The following is a 25,753-nucleotide window of genomic DNA, read 5'->3' on the forward strand; positions in this document are numbered from 1 at the left end:
GACAACTGGAATTTCAAGGTAAGCTTTCTACACATGTCCAGTCCCCTATGTCACAATTCACAAGATAAATAGAGTGAGTTTCACTTAATTAAACAAGAAGAATAGAGAAATGGCTAAGAATGGACTCTTTCTAATCAGTTTCTTGTCCTTCATTCTTTTCCTCCAAATGACCATATTGGGTGGTGCCACTACTACTCATGACGATAGAAAGGCAAGTATGGATCTTCGTTCTTCAGCCTTAGTTGCTCTGAATTTCTTGATGATTAATGAACATATATACATTTTCCTCCAAAATATTCTTTTGTGCGGGAATCGCACTTTATAAAGTGCTAATATGACCTTTACAATGGTGTAAAGGCGTGCAATCGCGCGAGTGCAGACGTCCACAGCTGCGAATAATTTTAAATCTACAAACTATATATACTTGCCATTCTCTTTTTCGTCTTAAAAACAATTATAAATGATGCAAGTCTATATTGTCTACTTGGGGTCACTCTCTAGAGGGGAATATGAAACATCATCACAGCATCAGAGTATTTTGCAAGAAGTTGTTGAGGGCAGGTGGTATTTCGTAAAGTTAAGTCGAATTATTTGCTTAAATTCTCTTCTAAACTCTCTTCTCTCTATCTCAATATGTGAGAGCAGCTCAGTAGAAAATGTATTGGTTAGAAGTTACCAAAGGAGTTTCAGTGGATTTGCAGCCAATCTCACTGATCATGAGAGAGAAAAGCTGGCCAGTAAGTATTGCACAGTACTTTTCTTTATATTTATATATATATATATTTGAATTATGGCTTTTATTTTTGTAACTGTGACATGCAGGCATGGAAGAAGTTGTATCGGTTTTTCCTAGTAGAACACTCCAACTCCATACGACAAGATCTTGGGATTTCATGGGTTTTAATCAATCGATTACTAGAAAACGTAGTGTCGAGAGTGATATTATAGTAGGCATCACAGACACTGGAATCTGGCCTGAAAGCAAGAGTTTCAGCGATAAAGGCTTTGGTCCTGTTCCCAAGAAGTGGAAAGGCGCTTGCAAAGGTGGCATAAATTTCCCTTGCAACAAGTAATGTTTTTCTATACTATGTGGTATAGCCAGCCTTTTGAAGCTTAACAAATTTGAGCTATAACATTTTAACACTGATTGATGTATTGCAGCAAAATAATTAGAGCTCGATATTACCCAACACCTGTTGTGTATGATAATATTGCTAGGGATTACGAGGGTCATGGAACCCATGCGGCCTCTATAGCTTCTGGAAATGAAGTAAACTAAAAAGCTTGCTCAAAGTCAAAATGAGATTATTCGAATTTCTACTCAAAGATATTGGATTATATCTTAATTCGTTAATAGGCTACTGTTATTCGTTAGTACGATTTCACAAAAGGAAGCTAGAGGAAGATGGAGCTTTCAAGTAATGTATGCATCAAGGTAAGTGACAGAGCTAAGGAGAAATGGACAAGTACTATCATCGTTATCAAAAATTAAATTGATCAGCATTTTGTCAGTTCTGGCCATATATATTTTTCAAAGATTGGGACTGTTAGCACCGCTGTAATTTTATTTTCAAGCTCTTCTCTGTCAAAACCTATTTTACTTTCCAAAATATCTTATTCCATTTTTTTAGTTTCTTTCTGATTCAAGAAAATTAAAAAAAAAAAATCTGTTTCTTCCAAACAACTCCAATTACAATTTTTTTTTATAAAATTTTGAATTATTAAATCATATAAATTTAACTAAAGAGAATCATATATATGAACTAAATAGAATTAAAAGTGGACTCAAATGGCTATTATGTTATTTTTTTCTAAATTAAAGAAAAGTTTAGAATCTGAGCCTCCTTGTAAGCCATAAAAAAAAAAAGTTTAGAATGCAAAAGTATTTGTGAGAAAAAAAATATAAAACACTTTGATGTAGTTCCATGAATGTAAAGAGTTAGATAGAGAAATAGAGTGTATAATTAGATTTTTTTTTCTTTAAAGTAATTGCAATATGAGAGGGGTTAAGAATTTCATAGGAGTGCCACTGATTCAACTCTTTTTCAAAAGAATTGATGTTCTGGAAGAAAATTATGACTCTATCATTGCTATTAGTTTGTCTTGTAATTCAATTATTGCCGACAAGTATTAACTGTGATTATTTTTATTTTAAAAATTATTATTATTAGTATTGCAATTATTAGCCTTATAATTGCAATTAGTTTGTCTTGTAACTAAATTATTGCCGACAAGCACTATCATGCTGACAAACAATGCATGCACGTCCTCAATCACCCACGTCCTCTACTTGTGTGAATGTGTATATAAATATATCTGGAGCTAGCATATTATAAAACCAGAAGCAAAAGCAACTGAAGTTTTGAATACGGTTCACCAGAAGTTAGAAGATATCTTTTCTAATTTGAAGAATATGGAAACTCCTTATCCAGGTTCTTAGGCCATGTTCAGCTGAATGTCACTTATAATTTTTATTTTAATATATGTATTTATGAATACAATTGTTGTTATGATTTTTTCAGGTAAGAACGAATGGTCTGAGGGTAACCCAATAACTATGTACAGCATTATTAATGATGAGAGCGTGAATGACAATCTGGATCTTATTGTCGTCCCTCAATATGGAAGAAATCTCGATCACACTGGTTAAATGCTATCTTACTCTTTTGTATTATGTTCAATTAAATAAAATGATGGGTTATTAATACCTGTCAATTATATGAGTGTCTCTGTTTGTTTTAGTTCAACTTATAAAATCTCTTGAGATATACAAGAGATTTTCTTTATTTACTTTTGTGTACCATGTCTTCTTGAAAAAAGAAATTAATAAAAAATATCATTGTGTGATCCTTTTCTTTCCCCTACTGCTGTAGCATCAAATCCTTAGAATTAGATATCAAGTGGTATTCGAGCCGTCAAATGATCCATGGCAACACGCAACAAATCAAATGCTGAATTTCGCGAAGAGATTCACGAAATCCTTGCTATACATTAGTCTAGTTTATTTCAAACAACGCGTGCAATGTTCCCGTTATTGTTTAGTATGTCTTTTGTTGTTTGCAATGTAGTTAGGGATGTTAACGGGTAGGATTTGGTACGGGTTTGACATTACCAAAAGCTGCATCTGTAAAAATATTTTAATTATCAAATTCATTGTGGCTTTTATTTATTCGTTTTTTTTTTCTTTTAACAAAGCCCATCAGCTGTGGGTTTAAATGGTACCTGATGGATATCTTTTAACTTGCTAGACACGAGTCTAGCTTTGACCAAGTTGACGCCACCCTTCAAACAATCCTTACTGAACTTCAATCCTTGCATCTCGACTCTTCAATGTACTTCCCCAGAGGGGAGACCAACCCATTTGCTACAGCTCACATCTCTTCACGATACTGGTTAAAAGCATGGGGGCATTAGTCGAAGACGCTTCTTGGGAAAACCATTAGCGATTCTCAAAGACTTTGACATTGTGGACAAAGTGGTTGTAAGGGGTGGGGATTAACATGTCTCCAAACGACAAGCAGCCATGCATGTAATTAAAATTTTGTTCAGGATTGGTATTATAAACGTTTTTATTTAAAAAAAAAAAAGATTTAGATTATTGTCAGATTAAAATTACGATTGTGTTGAGGTACTGATTGTGTTAAGCTACTTTAAATAAATAATTCGCATTATATTTTAGTTAAAAAGAAGAGACTAATTCCAAACTTCTTTCTTAAATTTATTTGATAAGTAACAACAAATGTTAATATCCAACATAGAGGGCAAAAAAAAAAGTTGGGCTACCTGGGCCAAGGACCATGTTGGCCCATACCTTTGCTCTTACCTAATGATATTGATATCCCATCAATTAGGGGTGTTCACGGATCGGATTTTACGGATTAAAAATCAATCCATATCCGATTCATGATTTTGCGGATTATAATTTTTCAATCCAATTCAATCCACAAATTGATAAAATTCAATCTAAATCCAATCCATACATCTGCGGATCGGATGCGGATTTGACTCAATCCATATCCAATCCACAATTTTGCACATTAGTTTTTGAATTAAAAATTTTTAGTTCTCTCCAACTAATGAAATAAAAAAAATGTAATATAAAAATAATTTTGCTACCAATTAAATTTAAAATTGAATAAAATTTAAATAAATAAATTATTTAAATAAAGCTAAAATAATACATTTAAAGTTTCAAAATATAATACATCGAAACTAATTATTCAAATAAAACTACAATAATGCGTTCAAAGTTTCAAAATATAACACACCAAGCTTAATTGTTCAAATAAAGTTACAATAATACGTTAATATAACACCGAAATTAACTGTTCAAATAAAGCCACAATTAATTTAAATTGCGAAGTTTCGAAAACCAAACACAATTTGATCCTTCATCAGGGCTGTTGCGCCTGTCGAAAAGTGGTGATTACGGAGCAGTCCACAATGGGAACCAGGAGAAGCCGTACGGGTGGCGATCTTGAAGGTTGTGATAGTGAAATTGTTCAACTGGAACCAGTGAATATGAAGTGGCTCGATGGACTTGGGAAAGAAGATGGCTTGCTCTCGCCAGAATCGCGCAGCCGATCCGTGTCGAGAGTGTATCCAACCAGTATTGAGTGTTGCTAGTGTGTGTGACGGCGGGGGAGCTTAGGGTTTTTTGTTTGCAAATTGTTGGTGACTTGGCGTCATGTTAATTTGCTTTTGGGTGACTTTGCAAATTGTTAGTGACTTGACGTTATGTTACTTTGCTTTTGCTAGTGCGTGTGACTTTGCTTTTATTTTGTTTTACAATTTTTACAAGTTATATTTGTATATTTGATTATTTAATTATTTTTCATTTTATATTATTATTGAGTAATGGCTAAGATATGTTATAGTGCTTATGTAACTATGTAATGTCACATTTATAAATTTTTTTAATTAAATTTATAATAATTTTTTAATTATATATATATATATATATATATATTTTGCAGATTCACGGATTTCTGCGGATTTAAAGAAGTAAATCCATATCCAATCCACCAATCAAATGATCGGATTGAGTGGATCGGATTGGATTTTGAACACCCCTACCATCAATATTGAAGTATTTTTCTTTGCCTCTACAAAAGTAGTAAATTTTCTCTTTTATGCTTGTTGTTCAGAGCATGGGAGTGTACTCGTAGAGACACTGCTCATGTAAGATTTTCAGTTAAGTTTTTAAAAATGATAAGCTAAGAAATAATTTTGTTAGGGGTTCACTTAGCAGGCATTTAATATTCTCAACTTATGCAAGAATATCAGACCGAGTCACCGAGAAGGGTTTGATTCCTGATAATTGCGCCACGTGTCATATTGGAATCACGACATGTTACTAAAAAAAAAGACAAAAGATGACAGGAAATAATTATAATAAAAATAAGTACATTACTAATAGTTTATCTATCGCTTATATCAATGCATTTATTAATGACTAAATTTTTCCTATCATAATTTTCTGATAGCTTATAATAGTAATATGTATGTCATATTTAATTTTTGAGAGAAATTCAAAATTATTCAAATTTTCTGCCTTTCTTAATTTTTCTGTCGAAAATTGATTTAATTTCAATTTCTTTTTCGTCTAGAAAATGTATTGGTTAGAAGTTACAAAAGGAGTTTCAGTGGATTTGCAGCCAAGCTCACTGATCATGAGAGGCAAAAGCTGGCCAGTAAGAATTGCACAGTACTTTATATATATATTTGAATTATGGCTTTCATTTTTGTAACTGTGACATGCAGGCATGGAAGACGTTGTATCGGTTTTTCCAGGTAGAACACTCCAACTCTATACGACAAGATCTTGGGATTTCATGGGTTTTAATCAATCTATTACTGGAAAATATGGTATCGAGAGTGCTATTATAGTTGGCGTCACGGACAGTGGAATATGTCCCGAATCGGAGAGATGAAGGCTTTGGCCCTGCTCCCAAGAAGTAGAAAGGCGCTTGCAAAGGTGGCATAAATTTCGCTTGCAGCAAGTAGTGATTTTGTGCTGAACTTTAACCTGACCAACCAAACAATAAAAATAAAGGAAAGGAGAACTGATGTTGGAGGTTGCCTAACTATGTCTGAAGTGTTCTCACCCAAACGGAGGAGGTTAAGTGTGTTGGGTGATTATTGATGAAGAGGACCAAGTTGGAACCAAACGACTCCTGCAAAACAAAGCTAGATGCTAGCGTTAGGGTTGGAGCCGCCGGAGGTCGTGACCTCACTCCGACGCTCAAGTCAGACTATAAAAGACAAAAGGCTGTTTAAAGTCGCAAGGGATCTCAAAGCCTTAAACAATGGAGGACAAGTTCAGAGAAAGAAGAAGAAGATGAGCAAAAATGTGAGATGATGGATAGTTGTTACTGTTAGAACGAACCTTATGCTTATGTGGAGTGTGCCTTAGGGCCATTTGGTAATTTTGTACACATGGCACTTAATTAGTGGCTTCCCTCCCTCATTTGAGGACATTTGCGTAATTGGATTAGCAGTCTCAAGATAGTGATACTCCTAAACTTGGGAAGTAAGCAAACCACTAACCACCCTTTTGCTCCCTTGCTTTATACATGTGGCATTACCTCCATCTTGTGATCTTACTGCTTTTTAGACCACTTCAGAGGATAGCTGACGTGGCGCTTATTTATTAACTTAATTCAGGAATCTTTCTCACTATCAGTTCCTTGTATTTAACCAAAGGTGAGATATTTTTTATTTTACAAATGATAGCATGTACTGTTTACGTGTGCATTTAATAACCAAAATTCTAAGTTCTAATTATGCGCTTTCATATCATGTCTTTCCGAAATCGCCGCTCTTTGCAAAGAGCTTACCTCCTAGTCCTCCTCTAGCTGTCCTACCACTCTGTTTTAATTGTAGTGGTTTCAATTGTTTGACTCCATTTTGCCAGCAATTGGTCCACATTTGCTTCCACAATTCCCCCAAACAAATGGTTTCTATATTTTATGGTATAGCCAGCCTTTTAAAGCTTAACAAATTTGAGCAATAACATTTTAACACTGATTAATTTTAATTTCATTCAAGAAAAATAATCCAACATTTGCAACTGGATTACAGAAAGCGCGAAGCAGAAATATTAACTACTGAAGCAATTAAGGATTCTCATGTTCCTGTCGTTCCTGGCTTTTCTTCACGCGGGCCAAATGAAATTGCACCAGATATCTTGAAGGTGTATATATTATTTTAAAACATAGTGTTGCTTCATAATAGAAATATTTATATGGCTTATGCTGATTTGATGGTTGTTTACCATAATTCTGCCGGATATAATCGCCCCCGGAGTAGATATATATACTGGCTGCATATTCTCCTTTTGGTGTAATTCATGTCGATCCGTTATTTAAGAGGCTAGGTAATTTCACTATACTATCTGGAACATTCGTGTCTTGTCCTCATGCTGCTGGAGTAGCTGCATATGTCAAATCGTTCCATCCCGACTGGTCTCCTTCTGCAATCCAATCAGCTATAATGACTACTGGTAACCTAATCTTCTATCATCAAAACATAATATGGTCGGATAACTTAATTTGAAAGTTAGCGTTCTTAAATCACCAAATTTTGTTGATGGCCCATGAAGTTTTCGAAAAATAAAGATGCTGAATTTGCATTTGGTTTGGGCATATCAATCATGTTGAAGCTGTAAATCCAGGACTTGTATATGAAACTTTCGAACAAGATTACATAATAATGCTCTGCAACATTGGTTACGATGAGGGCAATATTGGCAAAATATCCGGAAAAATCAGCACTTGTCTTAAAGGCTCAGATAAAGCAACACCAAAAGATCTCAATTACTCTTCAATGGCAGCTCAAGTTTCCCTAGGAAAGTCTTTCGCAATCAACTTTCCAAGGACTGTTACTAACGTTGGCCTTGCAAACTCCATTTACAAGGCAAAAATCTTGCAAAATTCGAAAATATTTAGTATCAAAGTTGTGCCTGAAGCTCTCTCCTTTAGGTCCTTGAATGAGAAGAAGTCTTTCAGTGTTACTGTCACTGGAAAAGGTTTGCCAAATGGAGCAATTGTTTCTGCTTCTTGATGTGGTCTGATGGCAATCACAGTGTCAGAAGTCCAATTGTTGTACCAATATTTTTTACGCATTGCATTACGGGTATTAAAATATTATTCGCATTAAATTAATACTAATGATATATTTGGAAGACCATGAGAATGGATTAAAGGGGCAGCATTAATTGCTTTTGCTTTATAATAATAATAATAAATAAATATAACTTTTTAATTTGATATAATATTATATTATTTTTTATTTTTTATTTCTACATTATAATCTATTAATAAATTTATATTTTTTTACGGGAATAAATTTATAATTTAATAGAACTAATAATAAATATTTAAATTTGAATAAATTTGAATAAATTTGAATAATATTAACTAAAAATTAATAATAATATAAAATATTAATACAATTTAAATATACTAATATAATATAATATATAATTTAAATTAATCACAAAAAATTAATACGATACAGTATAGCACTAAATATTATATAACATTACTATAATACAGTGTTAATATAATACAGCATAATACAATACACCAGTATTAAAATAACACAATACAATATAATATAATCCAATATTTCAAACGTACCCTACATTCACAAGAGTGACCCTACTGAAATTCAACATATTGTACTAGTATTGGGAAAAAATACGCCTTTAAAATATGTACAATTATTGATTCAATTAGTTAATATCGATTTAAATCAATAAATTTATTTTCGTTGTGTGTATTAAATTTTGACGAGATTATGTTTTATGTCCCAATCTTGCATATTTCAATAGTAATGTATCTTTAGATGTAACAGTATTTAATTTACATATTATTACACCTGATTCCGATATCTCTCTATTATAAAGCTTGACTACATGCATCCAGTAATGATGTAAAAATTTGGGGATTTCTAATTAATTCCAACCGGTGATTGGCTGTAATAGCATGATGCATTCCATGTTAAGGAAAATGAATATGGAAGCTTGTTAAAGATGAGTTCATTCTGAATAATTCTGAATCACCACAGAGTATGATATGATACCCCATCAATATTGATGGCGAGTTGTTCTTGGCCTTCACAAGAGCAGTGAACTTTCTCTTTTATGCTGATTGTTCCAGAGAGTGGGGGTGTACTTGCGAAGACAGCACTCAAGTAAGATTTTTAATTTAGTGTCTAAAAGTGATGAGCTAAAAAAGAATTTTGTCATGTGGTCACTTAGTGATTTTACAGACTACTAAGGCGGCAAAATTCTCCCTACAAATATTTAACGTAGTTTCCTAACCTTAGACCGAGAACCTCAGTTATAACAGTTTTATGCCAGCTAATTTATGCGCTTTTTACTATATTGGTTACAAGCTACGGAAGGAGTTTCAATGCAACATATGGCTGGTAAGTTCTTCACAGTACTACTACTAGATGGCACTTGAATATATGATACATTTTGAAGATTTTTTAAAACTGAAACATGCATTTTCAAACTATGATATGCAGGCAATGAAAGGAGTTCTCTCTTTTTTCAGGGAATACACTTCAGCTTCACAAAGGAGATCTTAGGATTTTGTACATTTCAATGGATCCACTTATCAAAACTTGCACTGCTGAGCGTGATATTATAATAACCCTTATTGACTCTGGGATTTGCCCTGATTTTAGAAGTGGAAAAGTGCTATAATAGTGGCAAAAATTTCACTTGCAACAATTAATGTGATTCCTCAATATATTAAACTATAAAATATCATCTCAGTGGTTGTTAATTTTCAGCTAGTATGACCTGTTGCTATATCTTTTCCCCCACAGAAGGCTGATTTGATTATTGACATTGAATGATTTTTTTTTTTTTTTTTTTGCGGTAAGATAATTGGATCTCGGTATTACCCTTCATCAGAAGCTGGAAATTATACTACTAGAGATATTAAGAATCATGGAACCTATACTTCCTCTACAACTGAAGGAAATGAAGTAAAGGATGTTAGTTTTATAGGGACTGGGGCAAGGTACTGCAAGAGGTGGTCTTCCTTTGGCAAGAACTGTCGCACATAAAGTCTGATATATGCTAGTGCTGATGGAGTTGCTCTTATAACAATTTCAATAGGGCATGCACATTCTTTGAACAGTAGAGATGAATCCATTTATGATGACCTTAAATTCTGCTGGCAATAGTGGTCCCTATAACTGATGAATTACTAGTGTGTCTCCATGGATGATGCCTGTTGCAGCCAGCACCAGAGACTGACTCTTTAGAGACAAGGGTGTTAGGGAGTGAAAAGACAATAATTGTACGTATCATTGTCCGTGGTAGGGGTGACTTTAAGTATAGGCGATTTGGACAATTGCATAAGATCCCATATTTTAAGAAGGCAGTCACCTAGACCCCATGTATTAGGAAGACTTTTTTTTTTTTTCCTTAACGTACTTAATAAGTTTTTTTTTTTTTTTGGCTTTTTAGGCTAGGCCAATTGATTTCACTGCTGGGCCTTTTACCATTTGTTGGCCCATTTGTCAACATTTTTTCCGGCTTTAATTAAGACCTTTGCTTGTGACTTCCATTTTTTTCCCTTTGGGCCTCTCCTTGACTTTGTTTGGCCCGTTATCTACCTCATCTTCATCTTATCTGCTTCGCCCATCATCTGTGTTTCTAGATTCCTCCATTACTTTAAAACCTTCCATAGCCTTCCTAATATGTTTTTCCCTCCAATTTTCATTTCCCGCTTGTGAACTCATGTCCCTAGAATAGTTGTCATTGCCAACTACTCTACTCTGCTCTATGTTAATCTCTCTGCCAATTCTTTCCTTCTCTTTCAACATATTTTCCAACTCAGCAGCACTCAACATTAATTGCTTCTTGCTTACACCATCCTCTTGACTAATAACCATCGGTTCTGCACATTCCCCTTGCTTCTAACCTGTTTCATTTGGAACTAGCCCTTTTGATTCATTCGGATTATGTTAATGTTTGTTTCGAATTAGGGTATTAACTCATGTTACTTCTGCTTTTGATTTGCGCTTATCATGGCTGAACCTCTCTCTGCTCCTATTATGTTTCCCCTTTTCTACCTGTGTGGTTGCTGTCATCCAACTACCATAAGGCAACTCCTCTTTTGGTTGGCCTCTATACTTCAAGCATTCCCTGAATTGATGACCTATATGTGCACAGTAAAAACAAAAATCTGGTAATCTTTCATAGAGGACTGGCATTGGAACTGTGATCCCATCCTCTTGAACAAACACTACTTTCTTCAATGGCTATGTTATATCAATTGAGATTCTAACACGAGCAAACTGGCCTATGCATTCACCTGCTTCGTCGGTATCAATTTTCTTTACTTGACCGATTTTTTCACCTAGTTTTTGAATGGCTTCTTTATCCATACACATGATTGGAATGTTATGAATTTGGACCCAGAAGGATGCATGTGTGAATGATTGGCTTTTTATATCACTAATACCGGTTGGTTCAGATAGCACCAAGAGAGCTCTGTCAAAGTGCCATGGTCCCCCTATTAATACTCTCTTCTTCTCTTCTTCAGTAGCAAACTTGAAAAGGAATATGTTGTTCCCCATGCTTTCTATCTTTACTTCCTTTACTGTTCTCCAAGCTTGTTGCATAGCTGCTTTCAAGCCTTCCCTATTTATTCCTTTGGTGAGTAGTACTTTCCCAATCAGACAGTTGGTCGCCAGCTTTTCTCCTTTTATCTTCATTCTTCCCATGACAGTTACTATATCTTCCTCTTCTTCCTTTAGAGCCACCGCCTGACTCTTTCGTGTTAGCATGTGTGAGTAACAGAGCAGGGGATTCCAGCTCAAGAGCTGACGTGTCAATATTCGTTATACATGTTGCTTAACGTGTAACAAATTGATTTCAATTGTAAATAACATATTCCAGTAGCTTCATTAATTAGTTAGAAAGATTTGTTTAAGCTACTATATAAACAAACACTTGTAATCTTTTTTATTAACTTCATTGAATACAGATTCATTGATATCAGTATATTCTCTGTTATTTTCTTTCTCCTTCTATCGTTTTCTTATCTACCAAACACATCAACAACATTTCTAACATGGTATCAGAGAGTTAGCACCAGCAACATTAGAATTTGGATAAGTGACATGGCCTTGAAAACCACTTTGAAAACCATAACCCCTTGGTGATCCAGCATATTGACCATTATTATTTCTTCCAAAACCATTAAAAGGTCTTGGAGGAAAATTATTTGGAGTGAAGCCTCTGCCATAGTTTCCAAAACCAGGTCTGAAGTTACCTCTGCTGAAATTCCTCTGAGGTACAAATGTAGGATTAAATCTGTTTCTGCATTTTGTAGCACCATGACCTGGAATGAAACAAATTTGGCACACTATATTTGACTCATGATTGACATTATTTCCTCCTTGATTAGCATTGCTGAAACCTCTATTTCCTCTTGGAAAACCAAAATTACCAGATCCACCTCTTGGGAGATTTTGATTCTTTTGTGCAATGTTAGCAGAGAGATTATGAATTACATCAGCACTGATCTTCCCTTTCTTTTGCTCAATCCTCATTTCATGACTAAATAACAAGGAATATAATTCATCTAGACTCAGATTATCACTTCTAGCAAGCAGAATAGTAACTAGTGACTCATAATCCTGAGACTCTAAACCAGTTAGAATGTATGAGATCATATCATTGTGTTCAACAGGCTTTCCAGCAATAGCTAAACTATCAGCAAGATGTTTCATCTTAGAAAAATAAACATTCATTGACATAGACCCTTTCTTAGAGGTCTGTAACTGCATTTTTAGTGGCACAATTCTTGCCTGAGTTTGAGAGATGAACATGCGTGTAAGAGTTTCCCAAAGTTCTTGAGAAGAAACACATTGAATTACTGAGGTAAGTAGATTTTCTTGAATAGATGAGAACATCCAGCTTAACAGTAGCTGGTCAGTTCTAATCCACAAAGCAAACGCAAGGTTTTCAGTTCTAGATCTAGAATTACCTTGAGCTGAGCTTGATGCCTTACTTACTTGATCAAGGTACTGATCAAGACACGGATTAGTTCCATTGATGAAACCTTCCAGACCGTTTCCTTCGATTGAAGCCAGAACTTGATTCCTCCACACTATGAAGTTGTTGTGATCCAATTTGATCGGAGTGACAAAGTTATAAGAATGAGAATTTTGATTTGAGTTAGCCATTGGCTCTAATACCATGTTCCAAATATAACTAACTCTCAATCTTCCTCATATAACTCTCACAACTCTGGTTCTGATCATCCAGCAGCTTTTAATTGTTTCAATGGAACAACTAATGCTTCTCAGTTTCAATCATCAACAAGCTTTCATACTGATTCTTCTCCTGAAACTGTGGAAGATCCGTCCTGGTACATAGACAGTGGAGCCTCTACTCACATCACAGCTGACTCAGGTAAACTCTTTAACATGCAGCCTTATTGTGGTACAGAATCACTTCTAGTTGGAAATGGAAATGCATTAGAAATTAAACATATTGGATCTGCAGTACTTGATACACTGACAACTGAACCTTTACTCCTAAAAAATGTCTTACATGTTCCAAATATCACCAAGAATTCATTAAGTGTTTCACAGCTTTTAGCTGACAACAATGTTATTGTTGAATTTGTTGGAATTCTTTGTTTCATTAAGGCCAGGAAAACAGGAACTCTGTTACTTAAGGGAGTAGCTACTGGAGGCTTGTATCAAATAGAAGATTTGTCAAGTGAAGATTCTCAAGGTTCTTGGTGTCATAGTCAAATAAATAAACATGTATCAATGTTTGCTACTCTCTCTAGTTCAGTCAATTTCAGTCCCTCTCCTTTTGAGTCATGTAATCCAGCAGCTTTAACAATGTCTGTGTCATCAGTTGGTGTTGATTTACTTTATAAGAGACTTGGACATCCAGCCTCACACACACTTCAAACTGTTATTAAGACTTGTAATTTGTTTGCTGGAATTAATAAAACTCCAAAAATTGCATTCTGTGATGCATGTCAGTTTAGCAAAAATCATCTTAAACATTTTGATTTTGTCATTACCAAAACAACAGCACCTCTGCAATTATTATATGCCGATCTTTAGGGTCCTTCACATACAGCTTCCACTCAAGGCTACAGCTATTACTTGTCAATATTAGATGATTACAGCAGGTTCACTTGGATTTTCCCTTTAAAAGCCAAGTCTGATTCATTACAAGTTTTCACTGATTTCAAAACCTTTATTGAGGAACATCTTGAGAGAATAATTAAAACTGTCCAAACAGACTGGGGAGGGGAATTCAGATCATTTTCATTATTATTAACAGCCTCTGGTATCCATTTCAGACACCCTTGTGGACATTCACCATAAAAATGGTAAAATAGAGAGAAAACATAGGCACATTGTTGACATTGGTCTTACCTTACTAGCTCAATCAAATTTGCCACTTATTTTTTGGTGGAATGCTTTCCACACTACTGTGTTTCTTATAAACAGATTACCAACTCCAGTATTGAATAATGTCTCACCCTATTTCAAACTCTTTCATCAAACTCCAGATTACTCATTCCTAAGAGTTTTTGGCTGTGCTTGTTACCCTTATCTTAGACCCTATCAAAAACATAAGCTAGAGTTTAGGACTGGTAGATTCATCTTCATTGGATATAGTCCAAACCATAAGGGCTATCAGTGTTTACACTCATCAGGAAGGGTATATATATCCAATCATGTAGTGTTTAATCAGAATTCTTTCCCATACCAGCCTAGTGTTGATTTTTCCTCTGTGTCAATGTCTTGTTCAAGTACAAACAATCCAGAGTCCACTTCTTCTATACAAGTTCTCTCAGCACCTCCCTTAACAACAGAGGTTCCTGCTCAATCTCCACATTCATCACAAGAAGTTTCTGGTAATTTCAACTCACCTTTATCTCAACATTCTTTACCTTCTTCTTCCTCAAATCACAATTCACCAGATTCTTTACATTCAAGCATTCCAATTCCTTTTGTTCCTGCCCATCAGCTACCCAATTTTCAGCCACCTGGTCATAGCATGATCACCAGGTCCAAAGCTGGAATTTTTAAACCTAAAACATGCATCACTGTACTTTTAGCCCAACCATCTGAACCCAACTCAGTAAATCAAGCACTGCAAGATCCAAAATGGTTTAATGCTATGCAGGAGGAGTTTAAAGCTCTTCAAGCCAATCAAACATGGGATTTAGTTATTCTTACAGCTCCTGTCAAAGTAGTAGGAAACAAATGGATTTTCAGAATTAAATACAACTCAGATGGATCAATCTCAAGATATAAGGCAAGACTTGTTGCAAAGGGGTTTCATCAAACATATGGGATCGATTACAGTGAAACTTTCAGCCTTGTTGTTAAGGCTTCAACAGTGAGAGTGATATTGAGTTTAGCTGTGATAAACAACTGGATAATAAGGCAGGTTGATGTTAATAATGCCTTTCTCAATGGCATTCTTGTTGAAGATGTATACATGGCTCAACCAGAAGGCTTTGTGGATCCAGAAAAGCCTCATCATGTGTGCAAATTAAAAAAGGCTCTATATGGACTCAAGCAAGCTCCAAGGGCATGGTTTGACAGGTTCAGAAGAGCTATGACATCTCAGTGGCATTTTGAACATTCAAAGTCAGATTCCTCATTATTTTACAGATGGGATGCAGGTGATATTCTACTGGTCTTAGTATATGTAGATGATATTATCATTACAGGCTCTAATCAAAATAATGTGTTGAAAGTAATCTCTGATATGCAAGCTACTTTTGCTCTTAAAGATTTAGGAGAGCTTAGCTATTTTCTTGGTATAGAGGTTACTAAAAATTCGACAGGCCTTCAATTATCTCAGAGCAAATACATAGTTGATTTGCTGAACAGGCATGAAATGGTCACTTGCAGTCCAGTACCAATTCCCATGGTCACTTCTCATTCACTTGTTAAGAACTCAGGAGCTATCATTCCAAATGCTTCTCAGTATAGGAGTGTTGTGGGGGCTCTGCAGTATATGACTTTGACCAGGCCAGAATTAGCTTTTTCAGTTAATAAATTGAGTCAATTTCTTTTAGCTCCAACAGAAGAACATTGGCAAGCATGTAAGAGGATACTCAGATATTTGAAGGGAACAATTCACTATGGCTTACAACTTCATTCAACTGGAAGTCAGCATATGCAAATAAATTGTTTTAGTGACTCTGATTGGGCTTGTGACAGAGATGATCGAAAATCAGTAGCAGGGTATGCTGTGTTTCTTGGACCTAACCTTGTTTCATGGTCTTCAAAGAAGCAACATGTAGTCTCTAGGTCAAGCACAGAGTCAGAATACAGAGCCTTAGCTCTGGCAACAACTGAAGTTATGTGGGTAAAAAGGTTACTTACTGAGCTAAAGATTAAAATTGATCACACACCTATTATGTGGTGTGACAATCAGGGAGCAATATCTTTGGCTATGAATCCAGTGTATCATGCCAAAACAAAACACATTGAGCTAGATATACACTTCATTCGAGAAAAGGTCCAAGCTAATCAAATTGAAGTTAACTATGTGCCTAGTGAAGATCAGGCTGCAGACATATTCACAAAAGCTTTGACCTATGGACAATTCAGTTATCTTAGAAGCAAGCTGAACATATTTCCTACATAGTTCAGCTTGAGGGGGGATGTTAGCATATGTGAGTAACAGAGCAGGGGATTCCAGCTCAAGAGCTGACGTGTCAATATTCGTTATACATGTTGCTTAACGTGTAACAAATTGATTTCAGTTGTAAATAACATATTCCAATAGCTTCATTAATTAGTTAGAAAGATTCGTTTAAGCTACTATATAAACAAACACTTGTAATCTTTTTCATTAACTTCATTGAATACAGATTCATTGATATCAGTATATTCTCTGTTATTTTCTTTCACTTTCTATCGTTTTCTTATCTACCAAACACATCAACAACATTTCTAACATTTCGGATTAACTCCTCTGTATCCATTGTTTATTGTACTCTCTTTAATAGTAAAGCTTCACACCTAACTCCCCTAGTTGCTTTTAAAGAGTTTCTAGATGGCTAGCTTATTACAGAGTTTTTGTGAATTAAGTAAGAAAGGAATAAAATAAAAAGAAAGACCTAAAACAAAACACAATCGATAAATGAGTGAAGAAATCAAGCCATGAATGCTTCAATCGCCTTTCATTCTAGCACTTTTTCTAGAGAGAAAAAAGTATTGTAGAAGAAAGACTTAAAATAATGTTTTCGATGTACTTAATAAGTTACTTATAGTAGGAATGCCTATTTTTTAGGTCTCTCTGTAATTAGTACTTATCTTATAATTAAGAATTTTTATACAAATTATATATTTGACAAATTTAATATTAAAGAGTATAATTAATAATTTTGTATGATTGTTAATCCATTAGTAGCTTTTAAGAAAAAGATTAAATTCTTTTATTATCCGGTTTAAAAAAAACCTTAGTTATTTAATATTATAAAATTTCTTGCAGTCTTCTCTATAAAGAAATTTATTGTATTTATTGGCTTACTTTTGAAGTAAAAACAAAAAATAATTTCTTGAAATAATAGTTCTAAAGGAAGTAAAACAAATATTTTCTTAATTGCTTTTCTTTTTTGAAATTTCTTAGTATCTTCTCGATTGTTGATATTTGAGATATAGTTAAAAACTAATTGAATTTTGAGCTCTTTTATGTTGCTTTGAGTGTTGGAGCTAAGGAGTGTAAGTAGACCTTATAAAAAAATTTTGCCTAATGGCCTCGGTACACTAGAGCCGACCTGGTCCATAGACTCTTTTATTAACATTTTATACACATGAAATTACAATGCACACTAATTATAGGTTATGTGAAATTGGGTTATTCATATAATATCAGTTTTCTAAAACAAGGTTATTCAGTTAATACTTTCACTATGGAAGGGGAAAAAAAATATCCTTTGGCCCTTTCACATAGTGTTCTAACTAACTGCTCTGAGAGGTCAAGTAGTGGTAAGGGTTTAGTCTAAGATTATTGCATATCTTACTTAAAAGAATAATTTATTGGGCGGAGGAAAATATCTTACTTAAAAGAAAATTTATTGGGCGGAGGAAAATATCTTACTTATAAGCTCAAATACCTCCCATTTACTAACTCTGATATCACTTGTTGGGGACTTTTAGTCTCACCAAAGACTTTACAAGCAAAAATATCGAACAAACAATCAATAGAAAATATAGATGAAAAATAAAACCATTTACATAACACAAGAATTTACCTTCAAAACTTCTATACCAGAAAAAAACCATGGTCGCCAAGGACGATGAGAGGAAAATCCATTATATGAAAAATTATTGCAATCATTTTAGTATTTTTCTTGTACTGAAAACTATAGTGACACCTAATCTCTCAATAGACTTACCGTTTCTCTCACCTTAAAAATTATCAGGTTAAAGAGAAACTAAACTCCTTGGTAACGAGTGAACCTAACCTACTTATTTATTGTTTCTTGTTGGAGAATTATTCATTTTCTTATACAAATTGAATTCTTCCTTGAATAAACTAAGTCTTATGAGAAAATTACTTATTCCTTAATTAGGAATCCTCTTAAATAAAGAAAATGTCCTAAACATTTTCCTAATAATTATGATACAAATCTTTATTGAAAAATAGAGAAATATTTCCTAACAAATAGGTTGCAATTAATGAATCGATTCGGCTCATAAGTTGTTTGAAAATGTAAAATAATGAAAGGTCTGAAACTATTTGCGTTGCAGGGACTATTCTATTCTCTGTCTCAATATAGATAGTGAACAGAAAGATAATGCCATGGATACAATACACCAAGATTTTGAGGTTTATTAAGCGGGCGCTACAGGATCAATCGTGACAAGTTGAATGCATCTAAATGTTTTTGCTGTTGTTTCATTGTATATGAAGTCTAATAAAGTAACGCAAAACCAAACAAAAAAGAAAAAAAAAGTGGGAAATTTTTTTTTCATTGCCTTTTTTTTTCCCCATAAGCAGTCAGAAGCCGCGTTTGAATATCAGTCCGGTTAAAGCTGTAAATTCGGGACCTGTATATGATGCTTCCAAAGAAGACTACTTTAAAAAGCTCTCCAGCATGCATATCATGTTCTATAGAAACTCAAATTTGACTAATAAACCTTAACATCTAAAATCTGTTTGTTATAATATAATTAATAAACCTTAACTCAAATTTGATTAATAATTCATGTACATCTCATCCAAATGCTCTCCAGCATGCATATCATGTTTTATATAAGCGCATGCGATTAGAAAGAAAACTCAAGCATTTAACTCAGAATATCACAGTTCATTGCATTGATACAAAATCTTATGTGTGCTTCCTTATTTGCAATAGACAGTTAAAAAATTTAATTACATTCTAATCACACCTAATTCCTATTAATCCCTATTAGAAAAATATCTAAGTTCACCCAATAATGGTATAGACATGCATGGGAATTTATTTTCCTTGACGTGGAAATTAGACCCGATAAATGCATTTTGAAAACTCTAGCATTTACTTCAAAATATAACAGTTCATTGTATTGGTTCATAATCTTATGTGTAATGCCTTAATTGCAATACACAGGTAAAATATTTAATTAGTTTGCAATTAAACATTGTTACGCCAGATTTTTATTGATCTCTATTAGAAAACATTTATAAGTTCATCCTATAATGGTATAGAAATTGGTAATTCCAACATGTGATTAGCTCGGATTTCAAGGTGTTTTCCATATCTAGGAAAAGAATATGGAAGCTTTTTGAACATGTCAGTTCTCTTAAGTCACAATTCACAAGATAAATAGAGTGAGTTTCACTTAATTAAACATGAAGAGTAGAGAAATGGCTAAGAACGGATTCCTTCTCATCAGTTTCTTACCCTTCATTCTTTTCCTCCAAATGAGCGTATTGGGTGGTGCCACTACTACTCGTGACGATAGAAAGGCAAGTATGGATCTTCGTTCTTCAGCCTTAGTTGCTCTGAATTTCTTGATGATTAATGAACATATATACATTTTCCTCCAAAATATTCTTTGGAGCGGAAATCGCACTTTATAAATTGCCAATATGAACTTTACAATGGTGTAAAGGCGTGCAATCGAGCGAGTGCAGACGTCCACAGCTGCGAATAATTTTAAATCTAAGAACTATATATATTTGCCATTTTCCTTTTCGTCTTAAAAACAATTATAAATGATGCAGGTCTATATTGTCTACTTGGGTTCACTTTCTAGAGGGGAATATGAAACATCATCACAGCATCAGAGTATTTTGCAAGAAGTTGTTGAGGGCAGGTAGTATTTCGTAAAGTTAAGTCGAAATATCTGCTTAAATTCTCTTCTAAAAGAGAAACACCAAGTTCTACGTTCTAAGACCATCCCTCTAGTAAAAGTGCGATGGAAGAATCATACAAAGGAAGAGGCTACCTGGGAGCCAATCTCACTGATCATGAGAGACAAAAGCTGGCCAGTAAGTATTGCAGCGTACTTTCTTTTATATATATATATATATATATATTGTAATACCTGTGAATGTAAAATGGCATGAGGCGGTGAAAGAGTTTATAAGCAAAGGAATATGTTGGAAACAGAGGAAAAACACATGCACGTGCAAAACAGAGAGAGAGAAGCTGCCAACTTACCCGATCTTGACCCGCCGGATCCGACCCGACCCGCGACTTTAACCCGGACGGATTTCACGTTTCCGACCACCGTTTTGGCCGAGCTTGGTACCGATCTGAAGCTTAGAAGCCGACCGTCGTTCCCCTGCCATCCTCACTGCCGAAAACGAACCGGAACGCCGGCGATCGAAGCTTGAAACCCGCGACTGCTTCACTTTACTCCGCCGAGATTTTCGCCGGTTTTGAGTGACACCACCGGTTGGATTTTGTTCCTCATGACTCCCTCTTCCATTTCCGACCATTCATAGGCACCGAGAGTCGTCGTTTTGCTGCCGGTCGATTGTTGGAACTCACGGCTGTCGAGCTAGATTCCGGCGTCGTTGCCGCGCGTTGGAGCTCACCGCCGGTACCATTGAACTCAGCGTGATTGGCACTTTAAGATTTGAGCTTCCTGGCCAGCGTTGACCAAATTCCGGTGACCGTTGACCGGCAAGGGCATTTTGGTAATTTCACACTATGAGGGCAATTTTGTCATTTCTGAGCCTGTGGATATTTTAGTAATGCATAGAATTGTGAATTGGGTGTAATTACGATTTCGAGGATAATTCGGTGATTTATGATTTCGGAGCATGTTAATGATTTACGGACTCAAGGGCATTTTAGTAATTTTATCGTCACGGGAGTTGTTAATTATGGATAAATGTTCGTTTCGAGTTATTGCATATATTTAGTCGGAATTCCGATTTACGGAGAATAATTATGTCGTTTCCTTGATTTAGGAGGATCCGCGAGCGAGAACCGGTCCGCGGACGTAGACGATAACCGACTGTGAACACCGTCACTGTGAGTGGAATATACGAAACTTATTTTTAGAGTTAATTATGATAGTAAAGCATGGTTGCGGAATAAGTATTTTTAAATGTGCTGATTTAATGATTTCTCGAAATGGATTTTATTCACTTGTTGATATTATATGAAAATGTTTGGTTAATAATTTTGCGTATCGATTTTGAATAAAGTGTGATATTATTTGAAAGTTAAGAAAAGTGGATTCAAATGTGGTATGATTTAAAATGTGGTAAAGAGGTATGTGAATATGAGTACAGTGATATAGATGAGGGGTAATAAGGGAGGCCCGCCAAACTGAGGGGTAATAAGGGAGGCCCGCCAAACTGAGGGGTAATAAGGGAGGTGCGCGCTCTGATTGTAAGGAGGCCTTTGGGGCCCGTCTGAGTACACACAGAGGCTTTGGGCCGTGTGCTTGGGCGCTTTTGTCCTTTGGGGACTAGATTATGCATGCAGAGATATGATGAGATATGATTTTCAGATTTGTGAAATCGATATGATTTGGTGATATGATTTCTATGGTTGGTAATCTGATTTAAATATTTAATGATTTATTTCTGATTTCTCACTTATGGTTTAATGAAACCGTGTTTGGATATGCTTATTTCTTTTAAAGTAAAGATCAATTTTCAAACCTACTATCCACTCACTGATCTCACTGAGTTTTAAACTCACCCCGTTTTTATTATATTTTCCCCCCCTCACCAGGAGGTTGCAGGTACACCAGACCGACCCAGCGACTGTATATATTTTGAGTCTTGGCCACGTGATGGTGCTAGAGTATATAAATGTTTTTGTTGGGACATCTTGGTCATCTTGTTCTTTTGGGGTTGTATATTATATAACTCAGTATTTTTGGTTGAGTATGTTGAGCACTGGAGTTTGTTGTATATTCATATTTGTACTTTGGGAGTGTTATATATATAAAGGAGACTCTGTCGAATTTTCAGCAGATTCTTTACGTATAATATTATTTTTAAGTCTGTTTTGATGTAACTAGATAGACTCGCCTGGGGGGTTTCGGGGCGGGTCGTTTCATATATATATATATATATATATATATATATATATATATATATATATATATTAAGTTTTATCTTTATTAAAGTCAGAGTTTATCTCTTGTAGGCACCATCATGCTTCGTCGTAGTAGTAGATAGATGAAACAAATCAAAAAATAGATTTTTGTCCAAGAATGAAATTTTATTGGAACTATCGATATCCAGTGTCGAGAGTGATATTATAGTAGGCGTCATAGACACTGGAATCTGGCCTGAAAGCAAGAGTTTCAGCGATAAAGGCTTTGGTCCTGTTCCCAAGAAGTGGAAAGGCGCTTGCAAAGGCGGCATAAATTTCCCTTGCAACAAGTAATGTTTTTCTATACTTTGTGGTATAGCCAGCCTTTTGAAGCATAACAAATTTGAGCAATAACATTTTAACACGGATTGATGTATTGCAGCAAAATAATTGGAGCCCGATATTACCCAACACCTGTTGTGTATGATAATATTGCTAGGGATTACGAGGGTCATGGAACCCATGCGGCCTCTATAGCTTCTGGAAATGAAGTAAAGGATACTAGTTTCTTCGGAGTGGGACAAGGCACTGCCAGAGGGGGAGTTCCATCGGCAAGAGTTGCTGCTTATAAAGTCTGTTCTCCTGCAGGGTGCACGGAAGAAGCCATATTGGCTGCATTTGACGATGCTATTGCAGATGGGGTTGACATTATAACAGTATCAATTGGAGGAACGCATCCCGTAAACTTTACTGAGGATGCCGTTGCAATTGGGTCCTTTCACGCTATGGCAAAAGGAGTACTGACCTTACAGTCGGCTGGCAATAGTGGTCCTTATCTGAGCTCCACAGTTAGCTTAGCGCCGTGGTTGATATCTGTAGCAGCCAGCACCACAGATCGCCTATTTATTGATAAAGTTGTTCTTGGGAGCGGACAGACATTAGTGGTATGATATGGATCACAACCCTCGTATTCACAAATACTCTATTAGTAAGTATTCTGACAATCAGTATACGAACAGGGTTATTCGATTAATACTTTCTCTATGAAAGGGAAGAAGTTTCCCCTGGTAGATGGGAGAAATGTTTCAAGACCATGCAAACAGCCGTTGGCATTTCAGTAGGTTCCCTAACACTGGTTCAGTTCAACTCCTTAATTAATTCCTCATAGAACAAGAAAACAGAACTTTAGAATTCATCTTGCATTGCAGGGTGTGTACCGGTGGCCAAGGGTGTCTTGATAGTACCTTAGCAAAGGGAAAGATTCTGATGTGTCAATCAAGTGACGAGTTTTCTGAGGTTCTCAGATCTGGTGCAGGAGGATCAGTCTCATTAAATGATGACAAAATCGGAAAAGTTTCTTTTGTTGTTTCATTCCCATCAGTGGCTGTGAGCAAGGATAACTTCACCAGCATTTACTCCTACTTGAAATCTACAAAGTATTGTATTAACTGTTATACGTTGGCCATTTCTTTCGATTTTAATTTCATTCAAGAAAAATAATCCAACCTTATCTGGGTTACAGAAAGCCCGAAGCAGAAATATTAACTACTGAAGCAATTACGGATTCTGATGCTCCTGTTGTCGCTGGCTTTTCTTCACGCGGGCCAAATGAAATTGCACCAGACATCTTGAAGGTATATATATATATTCTTTTAAAACATAGTGTTGTCTCATATAGAAATATTTATATGACTTAATGTTGATTTGATGGTTGTTTAACATCATTCAGCCGGATATAAGCGCCCCCGGTGTAGATATATTGGCTGCATTTTCACCTTTTGGTGTACCTATTGGCGATCCGTTATTTAAGAGGCAACTTACCTACAGTATACTATCTGGAACATCCATGTCTTGTCCTCATGTTGCTGGAGTAGCTGCATATGTTAAATCGTTCCATCCCGACTGGTCTCCTTCTGCCATCAAATCAGCCATAATGACTACTGGTAATCTAATCATCTATATCATCAAAACATATAATGATCGGATAACTTAATTTGCAAGTTAACCTTCTTAGATCACCAAATTTTGTTGATTCTGTAGCACGGCCCATGAATTCTTCCAAGAATAAAGATGCTGAATTTGCATTTGGTTCGGGGCATATCAATCCTGTTGAAGCTGTGAATCCAGGACTTGTGTATGAAACTTTCGAACAAGATTACATAATAATGCTCTGCAGCATGGGATATGATGAGGGTAATATTGGCAAAATTTCTGGAAATTTCAGCACTTGTCCTAAAGGCTCAGATAAAGCAACACCAAGAGATCTCAATTACCCTTCAATGGCAGCTCAAGTTTCACCTGGAAGGTCTTTCACAATCAACTTTTCAAGGACTGTTACTAACGTTGGCATTGCAAACACCACTTACAAGGCAAAAATCTTGCAAAATTCGAAAATTGGCGTCAAAGTTGTCCCCCAAGCTCTCACCTTTAAGTCCTTGAATGAGAAGAAGTCTTTCCGTGTGACTGTCACTGGAAGAGGCTTGTCAAATGGAACAATTGTTTCTACTTCCTTGATATGGGCTGATGGCAATCACAATGTCCGAAGTCCAATTGTTGTACATTCACTAGGATGACAAAAGCTGAAATTCAACATGATATGTGCATCTAGTATTGGAAAAAAGAAATGCCATAAAATATGGACAATCGCTTGCTAGTTAATAAATTTTTCTTGATTCTGGAAATATTAATTTATCCAGGTTATGCCCAGTCCTGCAATATTAAAAGTCCCAAATATTACATTTCATAGAAACCTTTTTATGAGTTTCTAATCACACATTATTACGCTTGATTCTGATTAACCTCTATTATAAAACTTGGCTACAGCATCCAATAAAGATATAAAAATTGGTGATTACTTCCAACAAGTGATTAGCTGTAATAGCAAGATGCATTCTATACTAAGTAAAATGAATATTGAAGCTTATTAAACATGAGTTCATTACCCCCGCGGCATTTGCCTGACTGATTCTCGAACAACCTTGTTTAGTTGACCCCCGAATTTAAGTCGTAAGAGAGGTAAGGGTTAAACATTAATTCGGGCTTTGTTCACTCTCCTATTTTTCAAATAAATTAAAAATAAAAATAACAACATCATGAGTTCACTATCGATTATTCTGATTCACAGCTGAAAATATAAAAAGAATTGGTTTCTTATCAACATGAACATATTGTGGGCTTTCGTTCATGACAATATAAAGTTCAAGTACTAGCTTTTTCTGATGATAATG

The 25,753-nt window shown here is 35.3% G+C and overlaps 2 protein-coding genes, 2 long non-coding RNA genes and 1 pseudogene across 4 annotated transcripts; 4 read left to right on the forward strand and 1 right to left on the reverse strand.

Annotated features, from left to right (window-relative positions):
* The first annotated feature begins 460 nt into the window (after nt 1–460).
* LOC112098006 lies at nt 461–10,086 on the forward strand (annotated as a pseudogene).
* On the forward strand, nt 2,342–2,847 carry LOC112098271. The gene is made up of 2 exons (XR_002905363.1): nt 2,342–2,432; nt 2,523–2,847. It is a non-coding gene; the product is annotated as an uncharacterized LOC112098271 (long non-coding RNA).
* Nucleotides 10,087–11,022: 936 nt separating the features above from the next.
* LOC112098007 lies at nt 11,023–11,817 on the reverse strand. Its single transcript, XM_024183600.1, has 2 exons — nt 11,343–11,817; nt 11,023–11,186 (listed from the first exon to the last, which is right to left on the reverse strand). Exons 1-2 carry the CDS (start codon nt 11,815–11,817, stop codon nt 11,023–11,025), a joined length of 639 nt encoding a protein of 212 aa, XP_024039368.1.
* An 8,747-nt stretch (nt 11,818–20,564) lies between these two features.
* On the forward strand, nt 20,565–22,526 carry LOC112098270. The gene is made up of 3 exons (XR_002905362.1): nt 20,565–21,166; nt 21,443–21,506; nt 22,218–22,526. It is a non-coding gene; the product is annotated as an uncharacterized LOC112098270 (long non-coding RNA).
* A 201-nt stretch (nt 22,527–22,727) lies between these two features.
* LOC18042311 (subtilisin-like protease SBT4.3) lies at nt 22,728–25,249 on the forward strand (the record flags this gene model as incomplete). Its single annotated transcript, XM_024183601.1, has 7 exons — nt 22,728–22,876; nt 22,969–23,470; nt 23,546–23,643; nt 23,735–23,962; nt 24,049–24,160; nt 24,256–24,469; nt 24,567–25,249. Coding segments are annotated over 7 exons (1,836 nt in total), but the record flags the coding sequence as incomplete, so codon positions are not given.
* Nucleotides 25,250–25,753: the final 504 nt, after the last annotated feature.

Source organism: Citrus clementina, unplaced genomic scaffold (genome assembly GCF_000493195.1).
Source record: "Citrus clementina cultivar Clemenules unplaced genomic scaffold, Citrus_clementina_v1.0 scaffold_5, whole genome shotgun sequence".
Classification (NCBI taxonomy): Eukaryota; Viridiplantae; Streptophyta; class Magnoliopsida; order Sapindales; family Rutaceae; genus Citrus; species Citrus x clementina.

Coding starts and splice junctions, on each gene's coding strand:
- LOC112098007 (XM_024183600.1), bottom strand. CDS start 11,817: ATGCTAACACGAAAGAGTCAGGCGGTGGCTCTAAAGGAAGAAGAGGAA. Junction 11,187..11,342: donor AATTGATACCGACGAAGCAG/GTGAATGCATAG, acceptor GTGCACATATAG/GTCATCAATTCAGGGAATGC.